This window comes from Nelumbo nucifera, chromosome 8 (genome assembly GCF_055504915.1).
Source record: "Nelumbo nucifera cultivar China Antique chromosome 8, China Antique-T2T, whole genome shotgun sequence".
NCBI classification, from domain to species: domain Eukaryota; kingdom Viridiplantae; phylum Streptophyta; class Magnoliopsida; order Proteales; family Nelumbonaceae; genus Nelumbo; species Nelumbo nucifera.
In genome coordinates, this window is record NC_142656.1 from 11,119,128 (window position 1) to 11,139,416 (window position 20,289).

At 38.1% G+C, this 20,289-nt stretch overlaps 1 protein-coding gene across 3 annotated transcripts in view; it reads left to right on the plus strand.

Moving 5' to 3' along the window:
• Positions 1-4,191: 4,191 nt before the first annotated feature.
• Positions 4,192-20,289, plus strand: part of LOC104592245 (zinc finger FYVE domain protein) — a 175,502-nt gene continuing 159,404 nt past the window's right edge. For 2 of the 3 annotated variants that reach the window (XR_734395.3, XM_010251484.3), the window contains exons 1-6: positions 4,192-5,321; positions 13,594-13,738; positions 17,091-17,366; positions 17,518-17,685; positions 17,794-18,009; positions 19,687-19,781. Coding sequence is in view for 2 of the 3 variants with exons in the window: in XM_010251484.3 (XP_010249786.1) it covers positions 4,432-5,321; positions 13,594-13,738; positions 17,091-17,366; positions 17,518-17,685; positions 17,794-18,009; positions 19,687-19,781 (1,790 nt within the window). In the remaining variant the exon portion in view is untranslated. Of the gene's footprint in view, positions 5,322-13,593; positions 13,739-17,090; positions 17,400-17,517; positions 17,686-17,793; positions 18,010-19,686; positions 19,782-20,289 lie in introns of all 3 variants that reach the window. The other variant, XM_088892963.1, reaches the window with a different exon arrangement.

Sequence of the window (20,289 nt, forward strand, 5' to 3'; positions counted from 1 at the left end):
CTCTCAAATCATATTAAAAACAACATAAATTAATAATGAGTTTCAAACAAAGTAGGTCAAAATAGATTGCCAATTACAAAGATGTTAAACCCATGTTAATTTTTCTAATTTATCTTTTTATAGTTAAATAGTAAATTTCAAATTAAATGATATTGTAGTTGCCCCTTAGTATGGGGCCATTCTCTAGATAAAACATGGTAAGTTTCTGAATCAAATAAAAAGCCTAACATAAATGTCTAATATAAATAATTTAAAAATTTGAAATAATTCAGATTAATGGTCCCATACTTAATACGGGTGTCATTCATAGTTTATCTTTTAAAGGGAGAAAAATGGTTGAAAAACATTTTTTGATGTTTTTGACAGCAATGTGGCATTAGATGCCCTTAAATCACCATATAAGCTGGATAGTAAAAAATGACTTGATGTTAGAAAAAACATATAAAAAAAGGCTTTATCAAGAAATGACGTTGGCACAAATAAAAACAAACCTTTATTTGATAAACAATTTAAACGAACAACATTTCAAACTCTATTAAGAGAAACACATTTATATCGCTTAACTGACATCGTATATGGGATAAACCGCAATGGAATCAAACACTATCTATGTACTGGTAAGAGTGCACATGCATTGCAATGGGAGATTGTCAAGATAATAATTAAAGTATGAAAATTAAAAAGAAATTGTAGAAAAAATTTAAACACATCTATAATTTCATATATTCATAATACATCCATTGTGAAGCAACTGCTTTGGATTTGTTGAGCCCTCGATAGATGGGCTTCATATGTGATATAAGAAAAGAGCTAGAGATATTGATAGTTCTAGTGGGCAGTTTGAAAATTGCTTCTATATGGTGGAATTTAATTATCGTTTAGTTGCATCAGTTCCATGGTGACATGTCATATTTGCACTCTCTTGTTTATACTAATGAAAGTGATTAAGAAATAAATATCACCATGAATCTTGTTACATGGGAACAATTCACTGGCTATGAAGTATTTAAGATGATGCTTAAGGGAGTCAAAGATGATAAAATTGTTGAAAGGTTATGTTAAAAAGCTATTAAACTAATTAGATCATTTAATAACTGAAAGAGATCCACATGTTGGCAATGTCACCCTCTCATGTGTCAATGAAAGTCCCTACATTGCAGTCTCCCACACAAAAAAAAAGCTTTCTCCCTTGGACATTTTGTATTCAAAATTTGAACAACAACTACAATTAAGGGGAAGTAGTGGGAATATTGAATTGATGAAAACAAATGAAGCATGGTGAACCTAGAGTGCAGAAAGATGGTTTTGTTTGGTGATGTATTTGACAATCATAGCATATAAAAAAGAGGAATATGAAGTAATAAAAAAATGGTTTACTATAGTTGTAAGCCTGTAACAGGTCATAAATTGATTGACTAAGAACGAAAAGAGAACAATAGAGGGAGAAAAAAGTTTGTAAGGCTTAGTTTGGAAGAAGTACAAATGCAAATATGTAGAGTGCAAAACCTTATATTTTGTATTATTTTCTATGTATTTGCACTATACATATTTGTATTTGTACTCTTTCCAAACTGAGATTAAGGTTTGAAACTTGGAAGAAGATGAGATCGTGTGGTTTTTATATTTATATATAAATAAAGAAGAAGAAATTCCCTAAGTATACAAAAAAAAAGGCCCAAGTCCTACCAAGACAAAACAACCCAAAAATCATAAAATAAAAATATAATCAACAACCCAACTTGTGTATTTAATGACTCCTATTTGACTAACATATTTTCTTCGGGCTCCTATCATCTCATCATTTGGTTTGTCAGCATAAATGTTTAATTATATGGTACAATATAACAAATGTTTTGTATTGAACTTCGAAATACACCATATGCACTAAAAGAAGACCCTTAGGCTAAAAAAATTAAAAGCATGATAACATCATATTGCATGAGATATCTTGTACCTGTCTTGGTTCTAAGAAACAAAGAACCCTAACTTCCCCACATCCACCATCCATAGATGGGGATAGAGCAAGCCAAAGTAGAGTACATGTAGCATATTGTCATTAATCCATTCACCTGAAATGGATAGAGCATGTTACCATCTTTAGTTTAATCTTTGGAGGAGGTTCTTTATAGAAGCTTGGCATTAGTGTAGCTTTAAAAGTCAAACTCTTCTTTAATTCTTTGAGTTCTGCCTCCTAGCTCTCATGCAAGCCAAAGTAGAAAATGGAATTGTCTCGAATAGATGACATCTAAAGCAAGTTAGTAAAAAGAAATAAAGGAAAAAAGAGAAAAAGAAAGAATGTTTGAATTAAAAAATAAGATAATATATTCTTTAATACTTTTGTTTTCACCTGCAAATTAGTTATTTCAATTTGCATGAATTTTCTCTTCTAATTTTGAAAATAACTGAGTGGAACTAGAGTCAATTTATTTCTTCTATCTAAATCAATCCAATTGGTTAATGGTACATGTAAGTATATATATGATGCTATTAAGCTATGCGCGCAATACCTTTACATGGATTGTTATTATCTTAGCTCTTGTAGTTATTACATTAAAAAATAAATATTATGGTTAAAGTGATCACCCATTGATTGGGTCATTTCCTTTTGTAATATGTAATGCATGAGTTAAGACAAATGGATTCGAGGCCTACCAACAAAGAGAAAAAAGCAGCTAAAAATGTACTAAGTAGATTAAACTTATCTCGCATCTTTTTGTTTTTCTGCACACTCAATAAGCCTGGAGGCAAATACAGAACCCATGCTTTTTCATGGCTCACGAGTAGTGCTTCTACCTCAACAATAATAACGATAATGATGGAATGCCATTATTCTATGAGAGAGAGAGAGAGAGAGCCAGGAAAGGAAAAGAAAGATGTTGAATATATAAGAGAATTTGAAGACCCATAAAGAGTAAATATGAGACAGAGGATCATGCTTTAACAGGCAATGTTTGTTTTATCAGCTTTAAATACTGATCACGTGATATGTGATTATTTATGAAGTGATTCGGCAGATATGAAACTCCTTAATACGAAGTTAAATAGTGGTGGTGGTTGTCAAACAGAGAGGGCGTGCAGAGATAACAATATATAAGATCGCACCCACATATGCACGTACAACAAATCCATATAAATGAAACATAATGATAAATCTAGAGATAATCATCATCATCATCTAAGCCTCGTCCCAACTATATGGGATTTGCCACATAAATCATGTTCCCCATTCCATTGTATTTAGTATCATAACCATTTTTAAATTATGGGTACTTAAATTATTTCTTATTATTTCCACCCAACAAAATATGCACAAAGTTACAAAATAGATTATAGATGGTTGTCTCTTTATTTCTCTAGGTTTGTTGTTGACAGGCATAGTGGCATACATATATAGGGATGATGAACTATGTTTTGGACAGGACTCTCCTCACAAAGGTCTATGCCTAACAAATGAATTCATTTTTTTATAAAATAAAATAAGCAGGCAAAACCTACACATCATAGAAGTAAATCATATTACAGAAGGATGCATCAATAACTCTGTAGATTGTAAGGACGAGAACTTACTGGGGCTCTTTGGACTATGTGCCACTTCTACTTGCTTCTATAGAAATAGACTTACTAACCTGACTTGAAATAAAACACAAAATAAGCTGATGCAAATATGGGGAAAGGCACGAAGAAGAGATTTTGGGAAGAAACCCTTACAATAGAAGGTTTTGGATGCTAGGCCTAGATATTACGGTGCTCGGCCTGGTGGGAAGTAACCTTTTCCTTTCTTTTCCTACTTTTTCCTTCAAACCAAACACAGCCTTCTTGATTGCATCACGATCTGTTTTTGCTTGGCTCCAACGGGCTAGTTGCATCATTCTTACATTTCGATCATGGGCGCGGAGCCAAATCCGGTGTATGGAGATCAGACACCCCATTCATTGTCTATGTGTTTAGGTTTCGCATGAATGATTCATATCGGGCGGAAGGAAAGGTAGTTGTGTACGGAGAAGTGGCCCATTCATCGTCGATGTCTTTAGTTTTTGCATGATCGATCCAGATCAGACGGACAAGGATGGTTATATCGTCGGGTTTGGTTTACCTTTTCAATTTCTCATGATAGCACACGTGGCAATTTAATAGGGTTTAGAGAGTTGTGCGTGATGCAGTCTTGTAGCTCCAGAATGGAGAGGCTTCCTTGGCCCCCCATATAAATTTGCTCGATCATTTCCGGCGCGCGGAGAGACAGTTACGAACTCACAATCATTTCTTTAGGCGGTAAAGGGGGGAAAAGTTCGTGAGGAAAAATAAAAAAAGGAAGATCTTCAGTGGACTCTACCTGAAAATCTCAGCGGACATGGTTTTGAATATTTTGATCATCGATTTCAATTGCAACAATCGAATAATCAGAGATTAATCTGCGATCCGATTATTGCCGTAATGGAGAAAGAGATCGAGTTGCTTTCCAGAGTCACCGTAAATCATCTGTTCCTCGCACAATTCGAGGCTTTCAGGGCCACTTTGCTCAGCTTGCGAAAGCGAAAACCCGAGCTTGCCATTGCAATCCTTCAGGCCATCGTAGCTCAAGGAGGAAGGGTTAATGGCGTGCTGTGGTCGAGCACATGCGGCTCCCCGGCGCTGCTCGCGTGGTTGTCAGCTATGGAGCTGCTCGAATTCGAAGACGCATCGTCGATCTGGAATCTCGATCCCGAGATATTGCGGTTGAAAGTTGAATTCCTTCTTCTTGTACAGCTCGTCTCTTCTAGAGTTTCAGAAAGTATTCGAAGACTTGTGGTTTTGGAGAGTATAGAGAAAGAAGATGTTTCCAGTGAGAATTTTGAGTCTCGGCCTGAGTATTTCTCTGAAGGAGCGGATTTGAAGGATTCGAGTGGTGCTTTGGTTGATTCTCTAAATTTTCTGGACCGTATTTCGGATTTAGGTGTACGGCGGTTGAAGGTCGATGTTACTGAAGCTGACATTGGGCCATCTGATGTAGTTATTTCCTTTGAAGACGCGGAAGTACAATGCCTGAGGAAGGTAATCCTTGACCAGGCAGAGATTTTTGACGCCCTGTGTTGGAATATTCAGAAGCAAGTTAACTGGTCCGACCCCTATGATTCTGTTTTGGCAATTACTGTGAACACCGAAGAGAAGGTGGGTCTGGGTTACTCAGAAGAGGAATTGAAAATTCTAGCTTTAATTCAGAAGAATGTTCAGATGGCACATTTGGAAGCTTTGAAAGAGCGTCTGAAGGAGGGCGATGAGAGTGGTGCTGTTTCTCATATTCGTTTTCTTCATACAGATAATGGTGTTTTGGAGACTGAATATCGGTAAGTTTGTTTATCTATTTTAACTGAATCTGTTATTCACTTATTCACACTATGCGGTGCTTCAATAGTCAATTGAATAATGTAGAATTGAGTTTTGTTTTGTTTTGTTTTTCCCCCATGCTGGAAGGTCCACACATTTCCTCATCAAATCTACTGTAGTATGTTTCTGGCAGATGGTAATTACAAATTTTATGCTGCAGATACACTGAGTATAATGTAGTATGTAGAATATCACATCCTTTATTATCTGTATGTCGGAGTAGGGAAGGGGTGATGATATTGAAAGTGGAGTTTCTATTGGATCTGGAGTCTGAACGACCATTATCTCTGGGGACTATATTTGAAATGCTTCTGGAAAAGAAAGCTAATGGGGGCAAGAATGTACACTGGGTCTCTTTTTTCTAAAATTATATATAGCCAACCAGAATTTTCGTCTATGATCATTTATAAACTCTTGACTCATTCCATTCTAAGGATATTGCCTTAAGCATGTTTGTCCCAGTTAAAGTTTAAAATTTCGATACGATATGCTCTGATACAGCACATGTATCTGGCATATCGTATTGTATTGTTGGGTCCCGATACATCTGTTTATAGGTGTTTTGGGAACCCCTTCTTTTTAATAAAAATATAGTTAAAAACAAGCTCAAAAACCAAATTTTGAAAAAAAAAACTAAAAAAACACGAAGGCACATGGTTTTAAGTACCAATACCCTCTGCCGATACTCAGGGGCGTATTGATACTTTGAACCATGGTCCCAGTTATTCATATTATTTCTTTCATTTATTTTTCTCTGCCCATATCTTTCTTTTTGATAAGGATGATTTTGTCAATTGTAAGAGAATGGAAGAACTCTAGATACATCAGTGTCCATTGCCTCTTAAATTTCCAAAATTTAGCGTTTTTAACTCCTTTGAAGTACAAATTAAAAGAAAAGATTTGTTTTGATTTTGCAGTTTACCCTTGTACCTCTTCCACAAGAATTAAGTCCAAAGTTCAAAGTATTTTTTTTGAAGGATCAGAAAGAAATTTCATTAAATTGAAAAAAAAGTACATCTCAACATCATTGGTTGTCAAGTTGACACACCAAGTACACACTAGAAATCAAACAGAAAAAGAGTCAGGGGTGTATCCATACACCCAACTGTATTGGCAGGGGTGTATCAATACTTTTTAGGCCATTTGTTTTATTTTTTTTTTCAGAAGTTCATTTTTATTACATGTTTTTTATATAATTTAATCAATAAAAAATGATTTCCTCAAAACACCTGTAAACAATTATATTGAGAAGCCAACGGTACAATATGATATGCCTGATACGGGGTGTATTGTATCGGTACTTCGGACCTTGGAATTAACTAATTGCGAAAGGTAGTGTTTTCCAAAATATACACCTTTATCTGGCCATATCTGAACCAAACTTGATAGATTTCTTTGAATAAGCAATAATGTCCAAAATCAGCAATAATTTGTAACTGTCTTCAAGAAGTACTCAAGACTATAGCAAGGGGTGACCCATATCTTCAAAGATTACTCATCGTGCCCCTAGAACTCAAATTTACTAACATATAAAAGTTAAAAGGCATACAGATAAAGAGATTGGAACATGATACCTGATACTTAGAAAAAGGAGAATAGACAATTTAAGCAAAACACAACATTTAAATATTTCAATTCGTTCACTCAGATCATTGTCAGTTCAGGTCAAATCCTCTTCTTAATATCTGATCTTGCCCTAAGAGTGAAGAATCATCATCATCACCATCATCACCATCATTAAGCAGAACGAGAACGAACTGTATAGTTGGGACAGGTCCAACCTATAAACTTAAAAATGTTCACAAGAGACGGAGTCTTAATTCAAAAGCTCAAGAGTTGTGTTCCCTGGTAAGGAAAGCCAGGTTGTGGGAAAGTAAACCTGATCTCTTGGTGATCTCTTTGGGGGGAGGAACCAATTAATAGTAAAGGCGCTGCGAAATTTAGAAAGGAAGGTGAGAAGGTGGAAGAGGAGGTGGTGTCAAAGGAGGAGTTGAAGAAAGAAAGATTGAATATAAAAAGCTTGTTGACAGATAAGTAGAAGTTGGAAAAGCATTGGGTTTGTTCTTCTTAAGAGGTGAGGCTTTTGCTAGAATGGCTCTTGAGGAGTTGGAAAAGAGGAGAGTCTTTCAAAAGCATTTAGAGGGAATGGGGGAGAAATTCGGAATGAGGAAAAGGGAGGGAGGACGAATCAATTGTTGATGAGGAACAAATCTTCTTGTCGGTGTTTAGGCAGTGATGCCTCTTCTGATGTTTTTAATTGTTCTCATTGAGATGTTTGTGTGGCTGCTTTCTTTGCGTTTTGGGCTGTTCGGTCGTGTGGGTGAGTTGTAGTTGTTTGTGTGGTACCATCTTGGCACTGTTGGAGGCTGTATCTTGTTTTCGTTGTTCTTTATCTAATTTAATTTTTCCTTTTACTTGTCACAAAATATATATTAAACCTACATTGTAGAATTTAATAATGGAGATTGTTAGAATACACAAATCATGGGTATTTTGGTCATTTGGGTTTATCTATTTGAGAGTGAAAGGTCTATTTTATTTAAGTTTAAGTTGTGTGTCCCATCACTTATGAGGGACAATGTGGTCTTTCTTGTAACTATGATTATTGGAGATAAATACAAGTGGGTCGGCTAGAGGTGGACTAATTTTTTCCTAATCTCGTCGAACCCTTCTTCTTTCTCTTCTTCTTCTTCTTCTTCTTCTTCTTCTCTACTTTAACCTAGAATCGAATAAGGATTTCACATGGTATCAGAGCAATAAAACCTAGTTCTCTTTTCCCTTTTTTTCTCTTTCCTCACTGTTTGTCTTCTTCTTGGGTTCGCCGCCAACTATTTCTGCTTTCTTCGATTTTCTTCTAGCCTGAGTGGGAGCTCGACAAGAGACCAAAAAGGAGTGGTCGTTTTGTGGTTTTGGAGGTGAGTATGCCTCCAGTTACTGTGGTGGTGGTCGTTGAGGTTGTGTACTAGATGCCCTCTATTTTGTGATACGAAGAGGGCTGTTTGTGGACAGGTATGAGCAGTTCTGTTTTTTGCCCAATTAGTGGACTGTAAATGCTGTGTTTTGATTCAAAATATTTGTGGAGGTTTGAAGTGATTAGTATGTATATCAGCCTTGTTCTTCTCTGTTTTTACCTCATATGTGTGCTGAAAGTAGAGTTTTTCGACTGCTGAAGTTCACGACAACAGTGGTGTGGTGGTGGTTGTACTATGTTGAATGGTGTGTGGGTGATTCTGAATAGTTGAAAGTGAAACCTTGTGTCGTGTGGTGGTGTTTATACTGATTTCTGTGTTTGGTTTAATGGCTGAGTGACTTTAGCCCTTGTATTTGGTGTGTGAATGGTTCTGCAGTGTGCAGTACAGGTGTTTGATTTAATGACTGAGTGATTTCAACTTTTGTATTTCATGTGCAATGTGTATTTGAAGAAGTTGGTGGTGCTGAGAGTGAGATAAGTTTTGTGGAAGTGCGTGAGGTTGTGTTGAATATTTGAAGGTGAATTAGTTAAGATGGCATCGATTGGAGATGAGAATGACAATTAAACAGGTGTTATGATTTCTCCAGATGAGCTAAATGTTCAAATGACATCTATTAAGTTGAATGGTGAGAATTATGTGCCGTGGGCAAAATCTGTGGAGGTGTTTTTAAAGGCCAAGAAAAAGGTAAAACATGTGAGAGAGAGGAGAAACCCTCCTCTGATTCTTCGGGGTTTAGTGACTGGGAACAGGAAGACGCACAAATAATGACATGGCTGTGGAATAGCATGGAACAAAAAATTAGCGTGAACTTTATGTTCCTAGATACAACTAAAGAAATCTGGGATCATGCTAAGAAACTGTACTCCGAACAAGACAATACAACTAGGGTGTATCAGTTGTACCAAGAGTACTTTAATTTGAAGCAAAGCAGTCAAAGCTTGGAGGAATACTATGCAAGTCTGAGGAATATCCGAAATGAGCTCAATGTGTATCATCTTCTGACACAGGATGTTCAGATTCAGCAACAACAGCGTGAGCAACTTGATGTGACAAGGTTTCTGGTGGGTTTGAAGGCTGAATATGAGCCTGTCCGTGCACAGATACTGGGGGGGTCTGCTCTTCCCTCACTTGAAGAAGTTTTTGCCCATCTTAGGAGGACATCTATTGAGTCTATAGGAGCATTCTTCTCTCTCAGACAGATTTGGTTTTGTGGTGACCAGAGGGGGGGGTGTGTGGAAATAGAGGTGGTGGTGGTGGTCGTGGACTTCCAAGTAACCGTGGTGGTCCCATGTTTAACCGTGTTGGTGGCCGGAGTGGAGGTCGGGACTCGAGGGGAGGTCGTGGTAAAGGAAGAAGTAATGCCCCTAGGAAGTGTACACACTGTGGATTAAAGGGGCACACGGTTAATTTCTGCTATGATTTACATGGTCCACCCAACACTTGGCTAACCATGCTGTGACTAAGGGTAGTGGTACAATTACTGAAAGTCAGCAAACTGACCCGATTCCCTCCACATCTACTAGTGCTTCTGGGAAGGAGATGGTGAGTGTACCCCGTGTAGTATATGAGCAGTTCCTTCAGACATCTCAGCAAAACACAACTACCCTTGCCCATTTAGGTATGGCTTGCTTGGCTTCTAAGCCTTCACCCTGGATCATTGACTCCGGAGCCTCGGACCATATGTCTGGGACTCCTAATGTATTTTCTTCTCTTTCTCGGTCCTCCACATCTCAAACAGTTACTCTTGCTAATGGTTCTACATCTCCCATCTGTGGTGTTGGTGATGTTGATCTCTCCTCCTTGTCTTTATCATTTGTTTTATATGTTCCCAAGTTCCCCTTTAATCTTATGTCTGTTAGTAGATTAACCAAGTCACTCAATTGTTCCACAACCTTTTATCCCTCTTCTTGTGTGTTTCAGGATTTCAAGACGGGGATGAAGATTGGTGGAGGGCATGAGGCAGGTGGATTGTATTACCTTGATGGTGGTGGCCCTCCAGTAGCTTTTCAGTCCTCTCTTACTCCTCTTCAATGGCACTGCAGACTTGGTCATCCTTCTCTCAAGGCTCTGAAGTTGCTGGTTCTTTCCTCGAGTCATCTTTCATCTTTGGATTGTGAGTCATGTCAGCTTGGGAAACATCATAGAGTTTCTTTTAGTCCAAGAGTTGATAGTCGTGTCTCGAGTCCTTTTTCTTTAGTTCATTCTGATGTTTGGGATCTGATCAAAGTGATGTCATACAATGGCTATAAGTATTTTGTAATTTTTGTTGATGACTTTTCAAGGATGACGTGGATTTATCTTATGAAAGATCACAGTGAATTGTTTTCTATTTTTCAAAAATTTTATGCTGAAATACGTACCCAATTTGGTGTTCATATTAAAATTCTTCGCTCCGATAATGCCAAAGAGTACACCTCAATACCATTTCAGCAATACTTAGAGCACCATGGGATAATTCATCAAACTTCTTGTGCCTACACCCCACAACCCCACAACAGAACGGTGTAGCTGAACGGAAAAATCGACATCTCCTTGAAACTGATCGGTCTTTGATGCTTAATATGAATGTCCCAAAGCACTTTTGGAATGATGCTGTCCTCACATCTTGTTTTCTCATCAATCGAATGCCCATGTCCATCATTGGAAGTCAATCCCCCTTCTCGGTGTTGTTTCCCACCTTATCTTCGTTTCCTCTCACCTCGAGAGTCTTTGGATGTGTTTGTTTTATTCAAAACTTGGGGCCTGGTTTAGACAAGTTAGATGCACGAGCTACTAAGTGTATCTTCCTTGACTACTCAAGGACTTAGAATGGGTATAAGTGCTATAACCCTAACTTCTATAAGTCATTTGTGTGCTCCGATGTCACCTTCTTTGAATCAGTTCCTTTTTTCTCGGATACTATGGTTTCTTCTCCTTCCTCCGTAGTTCCTCTTTCTGTCCCTGTTGCGGATCCCCTTCCCGTGGTTCCCATTCCAGTTGCAGATTCACCTCCCGTGCCAGTTACTACTGAGAGGCCACCAATCAAACATGTGTATACTTACAGAAGAGCACCGACCCCTCCTCCAATTCAGCCATCGTCGACAGATCCTGTCATTGCTTCTTCTCCCTTAGACCTTGATCTTCCTATTGCCCTGTGGAAAGGTAAACACACTTGTACTTCTCATTCTATTTCACACTATGTTTCAGCTGCTCACCTTTCTGCTTCTCATCGCAACTTTATATCATTGTTATCATCTGTTTCCATTCCCAAGACTATTCAGGAAGCCCTTACCTCCCAGGGTGGCGGCAAGCCATGGAAGAGGAACTCTCTGCTTAACAACACAATCACACTTGTGAACTTACTGCTCTTCCTCCTAGTAAGCATGCTGTTGGGTGTAAGTGGGTCTACATAGTGAAGTATCTTCCAGATGGCAATGTGGAGCGATTGAAAGCCAGGTTAGTAGCCAAGGGCTATTCTTAGCTGTATGGTGTGGACTATCAGTGAAGTAGTGAAAGAATTTGGGATGAAACAGTGTCAGGTAGACCATTCTGTGTTCAACCATGACTCAAAAGATGGGAAAATCTTGCTAGTGGTGTATGTGGATGATATTGTCATAACTGGGAGTGACAGTAACGGGATTGACAGGCTGAAGAAATTCCTAGAGGACCACTTCAATACGAAAGATTTGGGTAAGCTGATATACTTCCTGGGAATAGAAGTTGCAAGGTCAAGGCATGGAATTAACTTATGTCAAAGAAAATATGTTTTTGACCTACTTGAAGAAACATGACTGTTAGGTGCTAAACCGGCAGAGACTCCTATGGAACTTAATGTCAAGTTGAGTGTTGATGTAGGTGAAGAGTTTGGTGATCCTGGAAGATACAGGAGGTTGGTGGAAAAGTTGAATTATCTGACTATTACCCAACCAGATATATCATTTGCTGTGAGTATGGTGAGTCGGTTTATGCAACATCCTCGGATTTCTCATTGGGAAGTAGTTCTAAGGATTGTTAGGTACCTGAAGGGTGCTCCATGTCGTGGTTTGTTATACCAAAGTGGAGGGACTCTTGAAATAGTAGGGTATGCAGATGCTGATTGGGTTGGTTCTATATCAGACAGGAGATCATCTACAGGGTATTATACCTTCCTTGGTGGCAATCTTGTAACTTGGAAGAGCAAGAAACAAACAATGGTGGCAAGGAGTAGTGCAGAAGCTGAGTACAGAGCTATGGCTCATACCACATGTGAACTAGTATGGTTGAAGAACTTGCTACAAGAGATGGGGTTCTCGGTTGACAAACCCATGAGACTATACTGTGATAACCAAGCTGCTGTTCACATCTCTTCTAACCCAGTCTTCCATGAGAGAACCAAACATATTGAGGTCGATTGTCACTTTGTGAGAGAGAAAGTGATAAGTGGAGTGATAACCACATCTCATGTGAGCTCAGGAAATCAGTGGGCATATCTCTTTACAAAGGGATTGTCTCGGGGCAGAGTAGATTATATTTGTGACAAGTTGGGACTATATGACATATACTCTCCAGCTTGAGGGGGAGTGTTAGAATACACAAATCAGGGGTATTTTGGTCATTTGGGTTTATCTATTTGAGAGTGAAAGGTCTATTTTATTTAAGTTTAAGTTATGTGTCCCATCACTTATGAGGGATAATATGGTCTTTCTTGTAACTATGATTATTGGAGATAAATACAAGTGGGTCGGCTAGAGGTGGACTGATTTTTCCTAATCTCGCCGAACCCTTCTTCTTTCTCTTCTTCTTCTTCTTCTTCTTCTTCTTCTTCTTCTTCTCTACTTTAACCTAGAATCGAATAGGGATTTCACAGAGATATACTAGACTTTGAACAGACTCTAAGCTGGGACTTCACAATGTGGTAACTCCGTTTCTTTTATTTGTGGCTCTTCTTTTTCTCTGTTCTGTTTAATAATTCATAAATTCTCACTTAGGATGTCAGTGGGTTGGATTCAGTAGTAAACCCACATTGATCTGAGTCAGCCTTAATTGGGTTTTGGGTCGAGTTCACATTGAGGTAAACCCATACCAAACCTGACTCATTGACATTGCAGCATTAAAATCAAATCTCAACCACAAGAAATTGCAGCATTAAATCATTTGTATAAATTGCCTTGGCTGAGCATAGATGTTCTACACATGGGGTGGATTGGGTTGGAGTTGCTTGACATCCCTAATTCTTAGTTGTTAACATTAAGTATATCATTTGTAGTTCTTCATTAATTTCTTCCTATAATGTTTCTCTTAGGTTGTGCTTGCAAGATCTAATGAAGAGGATTTGGTCCGGAAGAAATGGTTTTGGGGCCAACTGGCATGCCATACGGGAAAAAATGTTATTGGTGTTTGGAGAAGCTCTCTCGTCAAACTGCACACAAGTTGTACGGATGATCCAGGTGGTAAAAATCATATTGTTGGCTTTTGTGATTGATCATTTAATTATAAATATATACTAATCTTTTTTCCTGCCTAACTTTGGTCTATACACAGTTACACACAAATTTTGGGGGGGGGCTATTGTGCATATTGAAAATTGGCATTATCAGTATTTTGAAAATTGGACTAGAGTGTTCGACCAAACCGTGTTCAACCAGAATGGGTAATTGAAAATAGGGAATTACAGGAACCTATACAGGTTGAACTGCTGGTTAGACTGGGAAAACTGGGAACTGGGGCCCTATCTAGTTTGATGTCTGGTTTACTTTTATATACATTGGTCCATATGTCATGAATTTGCAATAAGGATCCTTGATCCTTCACAAGAAACTCTGCAGTTTATAATGAACTACATGCGTTCATAAATATGTAACTAAACATGCATAAATGTATGGGAAGCAAATGTTCCAGCTATGCCAAAAGATTGACCATTCAATGCCAAAGCTCTAGTAGAATCCTGCCTTTATTGTTTGTTTGTTTGGAGGCTTCACCTTAAGCTCCAAGATAGTTGCTTCAGCAAGTAGTTTTGTAACTAAATTTTTGGTATGCTGAGAAGAGGATGAACCCTAAAAGGTTGGGCTAGAAGTCAATCCGAGCTTAACTAGATGTAATTTGTATGGATGACAAGTTAACTGAATGGTGGTGAAATTATTGTATGAAGATATTGATTGTGATTTCCAGAAGATACACTTATTTTATATAATCCAGAAAATACAGGCCCCGATTATACAAGAAAGGAGGGCATGACACATACCATATATGCCCCTTCAAGCTACTAGATGTAGAAGTATTCCTTTTTGTTTTTGGGAAAGGTAAAGCATAATTGTATTCTGATTGTCAAAAAACTTTTGATCAGTAAAAAGTAATTTTATTAATGCAGCTTAAAGATTACAAGCAGATAGGTGTAAGATCCATCCCCAAAAGAACAAGAACTCACAGATTTGCCCAGAACAACTGTTCTCTTAAAGCTCCTTATTTGGCTGGAGTGTCTGCCATTCCATTTGTTCTTCTCACCCATTTAAAGGAAACACTAAGCTCCCTTATTAAGTTTCAATCTCCCTAAATTTGTTCCAGAAAACCTAAGGGATTTGGGTACTGCATCTTGTCCAAGAGATGACCACCTTAGAGTCACCTTCCACTTCTAGATTGTGGAAACCAAACTGTTTAGCAAATTTTAAGCCCTGCAATAGGCTAACCATTTCTACTGTCAGTGAATCACCGTGCTCCAGTGGTTCTGAATACAACACCACCATTCTTCCTTCTAAATTCCTGAAGACACCTCATATCCCAGCCAAGGGATTCCATACCATGACTTGCCATACCTTTTCTTGAGTTGAGAGTGGCATCTCTTTCCAAGTTCTCAAAATATCATTCAGCGAGAAATGTTGGAAAGCCTCCATGGTTTTCACCTAATGTGCAACCTTTATTTTAATGAACCCCATAACTTTGTCTTCAGTTTTGCTTTTATCATTGAAAATTCTTCCATTTCTTTCTTCCCAAATGGTCCAAACCGCAACAACCCTCGTTGCTTTCCAAAGTAGTTTTCCTCTTTTCTTTGGTCGTCTCCGGAAATTAGGATCAAAGAGGCCCACCCTATCTTGAGGAGGAGTCCACCTGCACCCATATAGAGAACAAAGATGCTTCTAAATATAAAGCACAAAGGAACATGATATAAAAATATGGGAAGTAGTTTCACCATTGTCCTTGCAAAGGAAACACATACGAGGGGAAAGGCTTTTATTCGGCTTTCTCTTCTGCAAAAAGGAGCATGATATAAAAATATGGGAAGTAGTTTCACCATCTTGTTTGGGCTTGCCTCGAGGGGCTTGGTTGGGGTCTGGGGGCAGAGCCCCCCTGCCTAGCTGCTAAGCATAAAAGAAGAGTTGGTGTGCGATTGAAGCGAGATTTTTAAAAAGCACTTAAAGTTATAAAACTTTTTTCTGTATGGATTAAGAATTTATGACCCTGATATGGACCTATTTGGGCTTGCCTTGAGGGGCTTTGTTGGGGGTCCATGGGCGGAGCCCCCCATCCAGCTGCTAAGCATAAAAAAACAGTTCATGGTTGTTAGAGAATATCAACCTATTCAAGAACCTCACCTAACAGCTTAAGCTTTTAGGTTGAATGGTTCTTTGAGATGATATCAGGGCCAATCTGACCAAGTGGTCTAATGTCCGATCCTCGTCACCCCCATTGTAATTAAATAAGTTTCAGCACAAGATATCGGTGGGCCTATGCTTGTTCACGCTTCAAGCCCAATGGGTTTTCGTGTGAGGGGGCATGTTAGAGAATATCAACCTATTCAAGAACCTCACCTAACAGCTTAAGCTTTTAGGCTGAATGGTTCTTTGAGAATGGTCATGTTTCCTTCTTGTTTTTTCAGCATCTGCATACCTTTAGCACTCACCTCTTCGAATATGAAGTTCTTTGCCTCTACCTGTAATCCCTTCCTCCATCTTCTAGAAGGCTTGGACCCTTCCTCCATCGCTTCAGTCGTTTTTGTCAAAAAAAAAAAACTTTATATTACCCATAATATCTAGCTCAAAAGTATTCCTGGTATTTTTCTCATCTATCTGGACTCCATTGAACTTGTGGATTGCTTTCTGCTTTGATCATGATTTCCTTTTTAATTTGCTTTTGCTAGAGGCTTGATAGCGTTTTTTGATTTGGGAAGCACTTGGGGAAATGTGTCTCTTCCTGGTGGAGACATTTACTTGGTTTCTGTATCTTGACAAATTAGTTACAGGCAATCATCCAAATGACAGAGGGATACACATCTATTACTATTGTGCAATGTGCAACGTAACGGAAGAGACAATCAATCACTTTCTCCTCCTCTGTCCAGCTAATTTTCTCCTTTGAAAATTCTTTATCTCTCCATTTCAGATCTCTTGGTCCCTGCTTTCTTTGATGAGGGAAGTGATTCAGTCCTGATTTTCTGTTCCAATTAGTAGTGGGAGGACTGTTTGGTCCATGGTTCCTTGGGTGGTTTGCTGGGCTATACAGATACAGAAAGAGTGCAACTGATTATTTTTTTGACATACTGGAAATGCTGTTTCTGTGCGCTTGCCAAGGATATTAATAATTTCTTAATGGGTTCGTCTCTTTTTCTCAATGAACTCAAGACTTCCAGGTCTTGAGATCATCTATAATCAGTTAAATATTTTGCGGGTAGTAGGTGGTGTACTCTTTTGTCTATTACTTTAAACTTATACTTAAAATAAGATGTTTTAATTACTCAAAAAATAAAAAACAGTTATCCCATATGGTATCTTGTTTTCTGAAGTTTCATAGACATTTCCTCATTGACAGATCATTCAAGATGAATTGCTTTCTGAAGAAATTGAGATGTACAGAGCTTGTGATGCAAATGGTATCCCACCTCTTGGTCGTCTTCAGAGTTATTTTATAGAGTTGGGACAAGATGCAAATCTAGATGATAAAACTTCAAAACTGAGTATGGCAATCAGTTCTTGCATGAGGGACATGTACCACTATATGCGTGTCTCTGGATTACACACACTGGAATGTGTTATGGATAATGCTCTGTCTGCTGTCAAGAGGGAACAGCTTCATGAAGCTAGCAATGTATGTGCCTACTATCCTGTATAAATTGAATAAGTGAGTATGGCATATTAGAGATAATGTTGTCATTATGCTTCTGCAAATTAGTCATCTTTTCATTGGATGTATATTTACCTTCAATTTCACTGAAGAAATGTTCTTGTTTATCTGACAGGTTCTTTCTTTGTATCCCCTTCTTCAACCCCTGGTAGCTGTTATGGGTTGGGATTTATTGTCTGGCAAAACAGTTGCTCGGAAAAAACTGATGCAAGTTTTGTGGAGAAGCAAGTCACAGGTATTAAGGCTGGAAGAGTTCTCCCTCCATGGCAAACAATCAGATGAGGTAATCTTGAAGCTTCAGTAGAAATACCTTTTATGTTTGGTATGTTTCCTTAGGTCATATTTGTACTTGGCAGAAAGATTTTGTAATCATTGGAAGTGCATTCAACAGATATCTTGCGTGGAGCATCTTTGTGATACTTTGTGTTATCATCTAGATCTTGCTTCTTTTGTTGCCTGTATCAATTCTGGTCAGGCATGGAGTTCCAAGTCTTCACTATTGTTTTCTGGAAAAGAACAAAATGTGGATGAAAATGAGGGTGCACAATTGGACCCTTTTGTTGAAAACTTTGTGCTGGAACGACTTGCTGTTCAGACTCCTTTGAGGGTAAGAATATGCTTTTGTATTTTGAATTTGATGAAACACCAAGCATCATGATTATAGCTTATTACAGCTTCACATATAGTCTTGTTAATAATTCTTTTGGTAGGTGACTGAGTGTTTTTATCAATATGTAAAACTAACAAGGATTACAACCTTTGTATAAGATCGAACCCCATAATGTTGTGGATCCAACAGAAAAGGAGGTCCTTTGTGTTGTCTTTTGGTCGTTTCTTGAGGTGGATCCCAAGCATTTAATCTTGTACTTCTCTTTCCTCTTTGTTGTATTAGTTGTTTAGAGCAATTGTGGTGATTTCTCATCACCCTGATTGAAGTACTCTTCCTTTTATCAATAAAGTTTTCTTTTTTATTTATTACAAAAAAATGTATGGATCCAACAGAAAAGGAATAGAGGACATATTAAATTTGTAACCCTCCAAACAAAAGCCAAGAAGGAAAACATTGATTTTGTTAGTCTTTCTGATTGTCTTTTGGCAAGTAGAAGCAGTCATTGATTAGGACAGTTCCCGTGTAAAAAAGGATGACTCTAACCTGTCTATATGGTAAGAAGTCAACTGGTTTACTAGTAAGGGTGGCAATTTATTTACTAGGAAGATGGAGAGAGATAAATAGTGACCTACTTGCAATTTGCAAACGTCATCATTATTATTATTATTGTTTTTTTTTTTTGTGAAGAGGGTGGGGAAGGAGGGGCCAGGAATCTATAAATTTTGATAAGCTATTTTAAGGAGAGGCAAGTAAATAACTTTTGATACTATTGCTAATACCTTGTCATCTAGTGCAAAATATGATTAAGATGAATTTTGGTGGCCATAATCTGAGAAATTGGGGATCCTCAGGGATTGGTGGGGCATTCAAAAGTTGTAACTGAGATATATTGACAATCTTTTCTGGATCTATTTGATATGGAGGCTCAATAAGGACTGAGATAGTAGCTGTTCTATAGGGATTATGGTTGGGCAGAAGTCATCAGTATAAGAATATAGTGGTGGAAGGAGATTCTAATTATTTGTTGGCTTGCTTATGGACAACCCCTTGGATGCTTGGAAATAAAGTACTTATTGAGGGAGATCAGAAAACTAGTCATTGAACTAAATGTAACTTTCTCATGGATCTATAGATCTGCTGACAGTTGGGCAAATGCTTTGAAAAGATACCCCTTGGATGCTTTGAAACCTGGGTTTTTAGCAATTCTGGTTCTTGGGGTGTGACTGAACCAGCCAGGGCCCCGGGTCATGGTTCAACTGGTCCATCTGGTGTGTCTGGTCCGGTTTCCTAAACACTGAGAAGAAGAGAAAATAAGAGATCAGACAGTGTTGCTATGCAGTAAAAGAATCATGGGGTGGATGGTATTTTACCAGAATTTGAAGGAGTTTCCAAAGATGTTTGGAATGGCTTTTGGTCTTTACTAGAGTTAGAGTCACGAAATAAATCTCTTGTTTTATTGTTTTTCTCTTGAGTTGTAATACTTTATTCTCTGTATTGGGTAGTTTTTGATCTTGTGGTGATATCTCGTTTCCATTATGGATGTACTCTTTCTCTTTGATTAATAATTTTTTTTATTTATTACTGGAAAAAAAGTTTGGGGTTTTAAATTCCATCCTTTTATTGGTTATTAAATATCACTTTCTGCTTGGTTCTAACAAGATACTTTTCCTCCAGGTCTTGTTTGATGTAGTTCCAGGCATAAAATTTCAAGATGCCATTGAGCTAATCAGCATGCAGCCCATTGCTTCAAATGCAGCAGCTTGGAAGAGGTATGGATGCAACAAGTCTATCACTAGTCATTTGCTACATGCTTTTGTAGTTGATGCTCAACTATCATATTTTTAATTTGTATGGATAATCCCATGTTTGTGGACGCATTTGGTTACTTTTATGAATTGTGACCATGAGGCTAGTTGTCTCTTTGCATAACTTGGTGATGATCTTTGCTGTCATGAGTGATTGTTCTTTATGGTGGTTTACGTACTTTCTTGTGGACCTATTTTATTATTTAAATTAGTTGTTGGATATGTATATGGTGTAGAAATTGGATAATAGTGGCTTCCTGTTCAGCAGCATAACCTAAATCCTAACCACAGCGGCATCCATCTAATGTGAACAGAATCAAGATGAATTTCGATGGATGCTGTTTAGGGAATCCAGCGCCCTTTGGAGTAGGGGAAGTTTTCGGGAATTTTGAAGGAAATATTCTAGCACTATTCAGGTCCAATTGGGGTAGGTGACTCTATCAGGGCAGAGTTACTGGCAGTGTTGCATGGT